Source organism: Calypte anna, chromosome 1 (assembly GCF_003957555.1).
Source record: "Calypte anna isolate BGI_N300 chromosome 1, bCalAnn1_v1.p, whole genome shotgun sequence".
Lineage (NCBI taxonomy): Eukaryota > Metazoa > Chordata > Aves > Apodiformes > Trochilidae > Calypte > Calypte anna.
Genome location: NC_044244.1, coordinates 91,179,060 through 91,190,557, shown reverse-complemented (window position 1 = coordinate 91,190,557; position 11,498 = coordinate 91,179,060). Strand labels below are relative to the sequence as shown.

Below are 11,498 nucleotides of genomic sequence, written 5' to 3'. Positions count from 1 at the left end.
TGTTAATTATCCTTATCAACAAGGAATGAATGGATGCTACTATGTTTCTGGCTATTTACTACAGTTATAGTGTGGAAGCCATTATATTTCACAATATAAAGTTATGCTTTTACCTCCTGTAAACATGTGAATTATTATCTTCTAATGGCTGAAGAGTTTGTAAAAAGCAATACTTGAGACTTGAAACTTGAAAAAGTTTCTAATCACTTCATAAATCAACCTGATGGCACTATACAACTAAAAAACAAACAAAAAAAACCTCATAATGTGTGATATGCAGTAGTTGAAGAAAAATAGTTAAGATGTGTTTTATTAAAGCCATTCTAATAAATAAAAGCGCCCCTCAAAAAGCCAGTAATCACAAACAGTTTTAATATTCCTCTTAGCAAACAAAGACGCTGAATGAACAAAAAGGCTGAATTAGTAATCTTCAGTTATAACTTGAAATGTTAGTCTGGTTTTAGAGAGACTAGTCATCAAAACACCTTAAAATAGAGCTTCAAGAATCACAGAATAAAAGGTCATTTACTAATCAATCAACAGATAAGTTACTTTGATAAAATATTGCCTTCATTATTTGATTACAACAAAATGCTTATTACAAAATACTTTTCCAGCTGAGAAGAAAAGCAATAGTGACCAGACTCACCTTACATAAGTGTTAAATTGTATTTGCTTAAACATTAAGCAAGTAATTAGTATTTGCACATAAAGGATTTTTAAACAAGCAAGGCTCCTGAGAGCTAGTGCCTTCATATTTATCCCATGTACAGCAGTGTCACAAGCTCATTCTTAGATGAGGGAGTGGCAACAGGAAATCAGGCAGCTACACTACCAGATGAACCGAGTTCCTAATTACACAGCCAGTCCTTACCATTTCATTAGTTCTCTTGAGTGATGCTGGCACTGCTCCTACACTCAGAGTTCATGCCTGTTTAAACAGCTTGTTGGAATCAAGTCCTGAAGCTGTTAAAACCTGCACTTCAACAGGATTCAAAGTGCAGACAATTGCTTATTGTAGTTCACATATATACGTAATTTTGTTTACAACTGGGGGGGGAGGAGGATACATCAAAATGCATACGTCAAGTTTCTAAGAACCTTTTCTGATCGTGGTAGGTACACACAGCTATAAATCTTCATGCCACGAATAAAGAATGCAGCAGCCAAGCTCTGATTATTCTCTGGGTGGGGTCAAAGAAACCTGCATCAGTGTGGAACTTCTAAACAGGGAAACTGAGCTTCATAAAGAAAACGTTCCTTTGTCTGGAAGCAGCTGTCTGGAAGATGTCTTCAATCCCTGTGAGATGCAGGCAGTATCAGTTCGTAAGGACACTGCTGTGCCTCCAGGGGACTACATTCGAAGAAGAGGTTATACAGAGCCTTCACTCCTGAAGCTTCCCACAGAGGGCAGTGGGAGCTATCATGCACCTTTCCAGTTTGACCGGCATGCTTTGGCCAGAATTTCTACTTCTCCAACTTTAAGGCGCCTGAGGATGGCCTCTGCCTCACAAGCACTGTCATTTCAGGACTGCCCTGGCACAGCTCAGCTGAGTAACCAAAAGGAATGCACTAGACCTCTCCACCACGTTTGTAAGAGTCCACCTCAGTGTGCTACAGCTTCCTCGTTGTCATTGCCATCTTGTGTCCACGCAAAATTACTGTCTGCCAAAGCTGAACCTGAGACAGCTCTAGCAGATCCAGAGTCTGCTAGCCCCACATCAAAGCAGCCAAGCCAAAAAGATCCTCTCAGCAATGGCAGGCCCCACGAGACACCCTGGAACTCTTGGAGAGCCAACTCTGCAACACTACCTACGAGATGCCTCTGCCTCAGCCCTACACCACAGGAGGGTGTCCAGGTAAGAGGAATAGGATGATGCAACCTCCTTTTTAGTCTTGAATATTCAGTGTTGATCCGTCATTGCCCAGTGCATAAACAAATCCATGGTTCTTAATCTGCAACCCAGCCTTGGTACAACAAAGCAACTTTGAGGCTTATCGCAAAGGGAGGTTTTTCCTTCCAAACCAGCAAGAGACAATGGTTCCAGACTTGCCAGGCTGGCCTCATCAGTTTCTGTACATAGCTGTTCTTTCCAACTTCTGTCCATTCCGCCTGTTGGGCTAATATAAATGGTTGTGGGGTTAGGAAAGAACAAGATTAAGAAGTAATATATCCAGTTCTGGTTTGGATTTTAAATTATCTTCTTTCCAAGGTCCTTCAGAAGGGTTCTTTCTAATGCAGTTCTTGGTTCTGTTTTACTGAATAGCATTAGTAACCCGGACAAAACCAAGAAAAGAGATTTGAAATGGCTAAGACAAATTTAAGGTTTGCCACTGCCAAAGAGGTCCTATTCAGCTTCTATACTTCCACTTATTTAGCACAGCAACTAACTAGCCCCTCTATTTTGCACCTGGCTCCAGGCAATTGTGCAATCTTTTCTGAAAAAAAGGAAAACACTGGTCCAGCGAGTGCCAGCACCAGTAAAAAGAAATAAGCAAGAGCAAGTCCTCCATCCTTCCCTGAGGACAAACTGCTGTTGAGCTATCACCCATAATTTCACTCTAAGGAAGATGAGGAGAGGCACTGTATCAATCAGTCTTGCTACTAGTTCTGCTCTCCAAGCTTTTGCATTACTCACACAAGCAGTTAGATTCAGACACGTTTGACTCCATCCCAGTGCAAAGCACTCACAGATGCATTTCACTGTACAAGGGTGGTGTCAAGCAGGTGTATAGCTCTTGGCTTACTGGTTAGTTCTGTGTCAAATCAAAAGCTATTTCCCCTTCCATCGCCTTCAAATACAGAAAAAATTCTAAATATTCAAATATTCAAATATTCAAAATATTCTGAATATTCTGAAAATATCAAATGAGTTTTGCACCTTTCTTCACAACAGCAAAAATAATTGGCCAGTGTCTGAGTCCAGGTGGTACATTTCTCTTAAAAGATAAGTACTTTTTTCACACAATGATATTGCTTGCTTGCATTCTGACCAAGTAACAAGAATGTCTCTCTTTCTTTCAGAAGAGAGGATTGCCCATACAGAGGTATGCATACATTTGTTTTATCTCATTCTATGCTTCACTTCTGTACATTTTCAACGAATCTCTTTCACTCTAAGACAAAACTGAACTGTGAGGCATGTACATGTAACTCTAACTTTAAATTTGCTTTGTGAAGTGTCTGTTCACCAGCTCCTTAACCTAAGCTTTTAAGAAGATTTTCTTTCAAAGGTGGCCTTCTCCCTTGACACATTTAGCTAGATTTCATGTACTATTTCAGCAGGACCATTGGAAACTGTGCTAGAAACTAAATGCCAAAAGGTCTGGCCATTTGGATTAGCAGTGTCATATTTCAGCTTGAAGAATGTAAAAAATCTCATAATCTTGAGTCATATTCTTCAAAACTTAGTGGGAGGAAAGAGGGAGCAAAAACGTACCAGAACAGCATGATAAAGTTCTCATTTGTGAGCAAAACTGACCCAGGACTGCTGCTGGATAGGGGTTTTGTTAATCCTACAGACTAAGAAGAATATTTGGATTTCATCAGCCAGTGCAGGAGAGATAAGGTGTTGTGTTGCATCTAGCTCTTACAAGCAACTATCTGAAAGTAAAAGCATGATTAGAAATTAGTTTCATTCAGCTATGTTTGTTTCCTTGAGATGTTCAGTGTTTCCAGAAAAGAAACAAAGGATATTTTCTCCCCAAACAAGGAAGTAGGAGCTAATATTTCCCCAAACTCTCTCATGAGAGCCATATGAGAGCCATAACTCTCTCATGGATGGTGCATGACTCCCCTGGAGATTTCAGGTGGGACATGCAGATGAGTAAGGTATATTAATAACACCAGGAATAGCCTCACAGCAAACAGCAATATTCTGTTTCTGTGTCTCTACCTAAATTCTGTTTCACTTGTTAAGGCAGTTGACATAATTACTTGAGTTGTATCTCCTCCTCTTCCCAATGTTTACTCATTTTTCAGGGAAAAGTTGTGTTGTAACTCATAGTTTACAAATAGCTTTGTGTCTCAAGTAAGTTTGTGTCTGGGACTGGGTGGGTTGGAGGAGGCTGATATGGTCTAAAATCATTCCACAACGTAGTTCCCTTGGCAAGGCTTAACACATGTGTGTGCACATCTGAAATCACATGTTCACTGTAGAAAAGGCCTCCTAGAATATCAGGTAGGATAATGGCTCTGGAATTCTATCCAGAAACATTTTAAAATCAAGAAATCATATGAGAACAAAAGCAAGCTTTGTTTCACAGCCACCGGCAGGAAAGATTGATAAAAGAATGTTTGGATGGTGTTTTATGACTTTATTTCTTATCATGATCAATACGAAAATGTGCAGAAATGTAAAACAAAAATCACCAGTTTCTGCTTTAAACTTTGGCAGGTTGAATTTGGTCCAAGGTCTGGGCAAGGGCTGTATTCAGCTCCTCCCTTATCCAAATCATTCATCTACATCCTTAACAGCTAATATCTTCTTATCACAGCCAGAGAAAACTGCTGAAAATGTCAGATTATTCTCTCCATCTAGCAGAACACTGGGACAGCTGGCAACCCTGCCAGGATAAAAACATACCTTCATCCTTCAGTTTTAATTAATATCTCCTCTCCTCACTCCCAGGCTGTACTTCCAAAAGCCTTTCTTAGAGCAGAAATATTAATTTTAAATAGCCTTACCCAACACAGCCCTTAGTGAAGAATGCCAGCACATCTCTGTCAGTATGGCAACACGCTTAACTGATGCTGATAAAAAATAAACACCCAAAAGAAATAAACAAAAAGGACCAGAGGGGCAACACAGGGAGAGGTGTTTGTTGTGACAAGATGAGATGCTGAAGTCAACGTTGCCATGAAAGGAAATGTTGATAAAAGAAAACCTTTCGTTTACTCTGGCCTCATTTTCTCTTTGCCCCATCCAGCATATCAGAGACTGGATTGCACAGTTTTCTACAGCCAGCTAATGAGAAGTTTCCTCAGTAACCACCAAGGCAGCTATTTTTCAGTGAGTTAAAGGAGCTGGGCTCACCTATGTTGAAGTCTCCTCTTTTTTAATGCCCCATATGCCTGTAAAGTGCCATGCCAATACTTTAAATCAGGGAGTCCACACCTCCTCCCTAAGTGGCTCCAGGTAACATTGACGCTACCTGGCAGCTACCTCAGTGTTGTGACTGTCAACCCTTGTAACCTCTTCAGTTGCTTTTATTCTCATTTAGTAGATGTTCCCTTAAATAACATATCTGTTATTTAAGTAAGGTGATCCATACAGATGTCCATACCCCAGCACATCTAAAGGTCGAGTTAGGCTATGATTATGAACATATCAAGATACAGAAATCTAAAAAGCAATAGGCTGAAACTCTCTATGCCTTAGAAACAACTGTATACCCAGGATAATTGTTTTTTCAGGCCATGACCTGCTTCAGAGTCTTTACTAATTTTCCATGAATTTGCAGTGCAAACTTGTGAGTTTATCTTGTTTGACAAAACAAGTAGATTTAAAGGTGGAATTATTGTAGTTGGTATCTCCTCAGGCTCATCCCTAAAGTACAAACATTTCTTTCACTCAAGCACTTCAGCTGCCTGCCTCTAATAAGAAAAACAAAAAACTAGAGAAAAGGCAAAAGTCCAAGGTCTGAAGGCAAGAAAAGATGAAGAAATTATCACATACAGACTCAAAAACCAATAAAATGGATCACAGAGCTTCAGTAGTTTCGTTTCTCCAATAAAACCAACAAGATCATGATGTATCTAATATGCCTATAGACATTGGCCCAGGTGATCACAGGTATCTGCACCTCCACCTGTGAAGCATTAACATATAACTGAGGCATGGGAGTCATTCTAATCAGGCACGTCAGGTTGCAAAGTTATATTGTAAAATATGTATCCAAGTGACCTTGGCATTCTCCCAGGCTTTACTGTCTTGTATGTCTATGTGAAGAGCTTGTTTAAACATATGTGTCTCTGAAGCTCAAGGCCTTTTTGATCTAGGGAATCAGCATCTTGACCTAGGATCAGCATTTAACTCAGTTTTATTGTAAATGTGCTTCCCATAATTGCTCTTCCCAAGTGACTGGCCTCCAACGGCACAATCTATTTGGCAATTGAGGTAGGCCAGGTACTTTAATAATCAAGAATAACTGGCAAAATTCTGTGTGAATCCAACCTGAAATAAATCTCCTGAATTTCCCAGTACACGAGTGACAGTTGTCTTAATTATCATTGGACTATATTGCACCATCTGGCTTGCTGACTAAGAGATTGTATGGTGGAATCAGTAAAGGCTTCAGAATCATCTTTATATGATTGTTACCAATACTTAAAATTTGCACTGGGTAGCACTCAGTGTATCTTATCAGGAAGCAGTCTCCCTTGCACTGGTGAGGGCTGGCAGACAACCAAGAAACAGACACCATCCATAAAATGTCACAAACTACATGTTAGGTTTAATTTTATGAGAAACCTCAGAGAGAAACCTCCATTATAAATCCCTAAAGTTAAATAAGCAGATCCTGTGTTGTCCATTCAGCAAGATTATCAGAAAAGGAAAAACTTTTAGAGAACTCATACCTTTTATATTGTAAAGTCTTCAACAGTTTTCAGACCCTAATATGCCCGTGTTTCAAGTGCTAAATTCCCAGACCCAGTCCTCCTGATAGCCCACAGCCCTCTTTTGTTAGGATCAGATCTTTCCTTTCAACTATACAGTTCTATAGGTTTAGCTGAGGCACTTGCAAGTAATGTCACTGTCAGATCATTACAAAAGGCATGTCCTGCTATACATATCAAACCCCAGTTCTCTGCTTCCGAGTTGATAATCTTCAAGTGACTATTCATGCACTTGAGGGGAAAAATATACCTGCCAGGTTTCACATCAGGTGTTGGCAAATGGCTAAATGTTTATAAGTAAGGTCCCTACCTAGGCAAAAAAAGCATTAAGAATTATGCTTAACTGACAAAAAATACCATAGACAATAAATGGTGACTGAAAAAGAATATTTTATACATGCACACACTTTATGACTTCTTCTTCAGCTATTTAATTACTGACACTTTGAACTCCCATGCAGTCTTCATGCATCAGTCAAAATTCACAAAATCCAAAGAGGTTTTTGATATGCACCAATAGTTTCTGTATTTGAATGAAAGCAGCCTCTGGCACAAACACACTGTTGGATATGGAGAGCCTGTGTCACTTCACTTGATGGATCTACAGGCTGGAAAATTCCCTCTGTTAGTAACAATAGTTGGAAAGAGCCATTTGTTTTCAATCAGCAGGGCTGCTAAGCCATATTATATTCAAAATTTAAAAATATTTGAATAAGCAGGAAAAAATACCAAAAAGATTTAGAAGGAACATAGCATGAACTAGCCAAAAGGTTAAATCTTTCTTTTAAAGCACCTCAACATTTAGACTGTTCCACCAGTACGCTGTCTTTTCTTGAAAGCACCTGAGTTATATGCAGGTTAAAAGTAAGGGCAGCCCATGTAGCAGGTAGGGACACTGCATTTAACTGCTCCCCTGGAATCCAGTGCCAAAATATAGATTTCAGAAATCTCCACTCACTTTTGCATAATCTCAGAAGAACCCAGCAATTTCCAATATTTAAATTCTCTATATACCTATTATCTGAGGCAGATCATGACCATAAGCACTGTTTGCAATAATATGGAGTTGGAAAGAGATAATTGCTGTTGATCACTGAAATCTGCTATTCATTTTTTCCTTTACCACATCAATGTCGTAGCTGCTGTGATATGCTTTTTTTGGTCATTCTCTCCCATATCAGCAAGGAGCACATCAGCAAGGAGTACTTCAGAAGCTTCCTTCACATCCCTGAGCAAAGAGAGGTGATGTGTTGCTGTTGTTGTTGTTGTTGTTGCTGCTGTTGTTGTTGTTGTTGTTGCATCTCATAGGTCAGCAGAGCGCAGGCGCAGCTCCGTGGTAGTGACTTTGCCAGGACTTGAGGTGTTCCCTGGAGACCTCCTGGTGTCAGACAGTTCTATGGACCACCTGCCCCCTGCAGCCCTACTACTAAGTGCAGGTCAGACACAGGGTGGGGTTTGCTCATCTAAGCCCAGCAAAAGCCAAAACATGTGGGCACATGGGATGCAGAGGGAGGAATAGTGCAAGGGCAACAGGCAAGGCAGTGCAGCCTCTGTGGGCCATCCTGTTACCCAACACCAAAGTGACTGCAAATCCCATTTTTAATTTCCCCTCATTTTTTTTTTAATTTTTTTTTTGCCCTCATTTTATCTAGGATGCTAGTAGTTGAGGGGGAAGGACACAGATCACCTCCCTTCTCCACAGGATGGGAGCAACCAGAGCTCAGGCAAGGGTCTGCATCCGCAGGAAGCAGAGTTACAAATTTCTACCTGCACAGCTTCAAGCAGAGGGAAGAGAGTGGCCCATGCCACCCTCTCCAGTAGTGCTCTAATCACAGGGCTACCAGACCTGACTCGTGGCTAGAGGTTGCTCAAAAGACCTTCAATATACTGAAATATACTCAGATACTGTGAGCAATTTCCACAAATACCCATTGTGGAGCAGTGTGCAGTGTGAGTGCCGGAGAGATGCTGGCGACCAGAGATTAAAATTTTCTCAAAAATAATTAAGGTGACAGCCAGCAGTTTCATGAAAGCAAACAGGCCAGCCATCCCCAGAAAGAATGACCAAGGCCTCCAAAATCTCAAAGGACAAAGTTTTAACTGTGATTCCTGGTCACATAGGCCTGAAGGTAGGTGCCACATTTAGAAAACTTACTCTAATTTCTTGCTGAATTTACACAGGCATTCCTCACCAGTGCATTCCTATATCTAGATGCTCAGCATCTCCTGTGCTGCACTAAGTTCCATGAATTACAGACTGCATCACTGTGCCAGTCCCATGACAGATCTGAGGCTTAAGGCTTGTAGGACTGTTTATTCAAAGGTGATTTAAATACCTGCATAGCTTCGAGATATCAGTAACGAGCCGATATAGTCTAATTCTTGCCTCAAAACAATGGATACCTGCAAGAATTGGCCTGAGGTATGATGCGTTTTCTCATGTAAAGAATTGGCAGTCACATACAGATCATCTGCAGCAAATGGGAGTCTTTTGCAACATCCAAGATCCCAGCACAGACAGACATAATTCTTTCTTGGAGGAACCACACAGGCTTAATGGATTTTAAGTCTGGTGCTCAACTGTCTAAACATAAGTATTAAATCTGAGCCAAGAGCAGTATAGTATCTCAGGTTTCATCTGAGAAAGAAAAAATAGGAAAAAAGCATATAAATAACAGTTTTATTTTGACCTATTTTTTCTCTACTGATAACACATTTTGTTTTACCCATTAGAGTCCAAAAAGCCAAGGTGGCCATTTGCCAGAAGAGGAGTTGTGAGTATTTCACCATGTCATTTTCCTTGCACTAACCTTGCTTTCCTACACAACTAACTTACTTCACCTTACCATCACCTTACTGCACTAGCAGAAAGGCAGAGAGCAGGTGAGGTGAATGCACAGGTCTCAGCCCCCCCTAGGACCCCATGGACATTATTCTGCCATGAAGGTTGGGTGGCTCCAGTCCAGCCACCAGTGCCACTGCATGAGGTGCACATGAACACACAGCCTGCACTGCTGCCCCTTAGATGCTTAGGATGCTATAGATGTCCTTTTAGATGCTTGGTTAGGCCTTTCTGTCCCCATGGCCACCCTCACACTCCAGTAAAAGCATCCACACCAACTCACTTCAGTTAATTTTCTTGTCTAATACATTCCCTTGTTTTAGACAGCTGCAAAAATTTTCACTTGCAATGGTATCCACATTTCCTTTTTGTGAGACTTGCATCATTCAAGAAGACATTTGTAAGTGTCTTGATAACTCCATGTCCCTAAACATGTGTAATTGTGTACAGAGACTTCCCAATATTTTTTGTATTTTGTCTACAAAATCTTGACTATCAAAGGAGAGTCTGTGCAAGTAAAACAAATGCAAATATTTAGATTAGCACATACAAGAGGTCCCACTACATTTTATGGCAGTTCTATAGCATTTGAAGGAATGTGGCTTTCAACTGAAAATTTTTAAATTCAGCAAACTATTTGAAATTTGCAAAAAAATCCATTTGTGATTTAGCCAAAAGTAATTACTGAGACTATTAGATGCCAAAAAATCTAACTTATGAAGATCCATTTGCTGATGCATTGGCTAAATGTGTGTTTATACAGCTGCATTATTGTTTCTGCTCCATCTAAAGCTATCTTTCAAAGCTAAGAGTTGTGATTAAACTCTGAATTTCAAGCATTAGAATCAAACACATATTTCAAATTTGGCTCGAGTTCAGTGCCTGAAGTTCAGACAATAGAAATCCATGAAGTATGAGTATACAGTTTCAGAAAGCATTTAAAACTTAGGCCAACATAAGTCTATACTCACAACACTGGAGTTCATAAATACTGCTAAGACCCTTTTCATGGCACCCTCAGCCTGAAAACAAACCCAAACAAAAAGTAATTGGTTTTATTGCATGATCCCTCCCACAGACAAATCCCTGCTGCTCTTTAAGCTTTCTAAAAGTTCATTTTGTACACACTACTCTGCAGCTGACCGAAGGAGTTTCTTTAATACATAGGTCAAATGAAAAAATTTGAAAAATAAATACTCAAGCTGCATATACCAATAGCAGGAGGATGATTTCAGATCTGAGTTTGTTGTCCCCTACTTCTGACAGTGCTGAAGGAAGCAAAATACTTCATTTATTCTGCCTACCAAGAGTAGCCCAGTGCCTGTTGCCATACCAATAGCTCACCCTGCAAAAGACTTCTGTGTAACATAACTAAGATCTTACACACCCACACCTAAACCACCTACACACCCCACCCACAGTGACAAATAAAGCTGCCATCACTGTATCATACCTGTGGAAGAGGGCCTGGAAATATGCCCTTGCCCCTAAGTCAAGAACAAGCTCCTTACAGATCAGAGCAAGGTTACTGAATTGGGTAAAACTCTTGTTGTCCTTAAAACATTGTATGAATCAGGGTTGTTTGAGGTGTTTTTTTCATTCAACAGGGTAAAGACAAACAGAAGCAAGCATCTGATCTGGAAAACTGTCTTTCAACTCTTAAGATCACAGATTGCAGCACATATGAATTTTACTCCTTTAAGGTAGGAAAATACTCAAGGACACTTAAAAGATGGGGATAAAAATTTTGTGTTCAAGTTGACCTTATTCATTACATTTATCTGAGTATGATACCCTCCTGCAAAATTAATACATAAGCATTAGGTATATATTTGCTGTTTGAAACAGAGGGGAAAGAAGGAAACTGTGAGTATCACAGGCCAGCAAGGGTACTCAAAACCACCTGGATGCTGTCAAGCTTCCAGACTCCCCAAGATGGGGGAGGTGTTGACTTCAGAAGGCATTGAGACAACTCTATCAGTGGTACCTGCAGATTGTTGAGGTCTCCTGTCAGTGTCTAATTTGTATGCAAATGTC

The 11,498-nt window shown here is 40.2% G+C and overlaps 1 protein-coding gene across 1 annotated transcript in view; it reads left to right on the top strand.

The window, feature by feature from the left end:
* Positions 1-1,755: 1,755 nt before the first annotated feature.
* The window catches only part of PLEKHG7 (pleckstrin homology and RhoGEF domain containing G7), a 29,925-nt gene continuing 20,182 nt past the window's right edge, over positions 1,756-11,498 (top strand). The window contains exons 1-4 of the mRNA XM_030468992.1: positions 1,756-1,853; positions 7,928-8,055; positions 9,353-9,393; positions 11,069-11,164. Of these exons, the coding sequence (XP_030324852.1) occupies positions 1,756-1,853; positions 7,928-8,055; positions 9,353-9,393; positions 11,069-11,164 (363 nt within the window). The remainder of the gene's footprint in view (positions 1,854-7,927; positions 8,056-9,352; positions 9,394-11,068; positions 11,165-11,498) is intronic.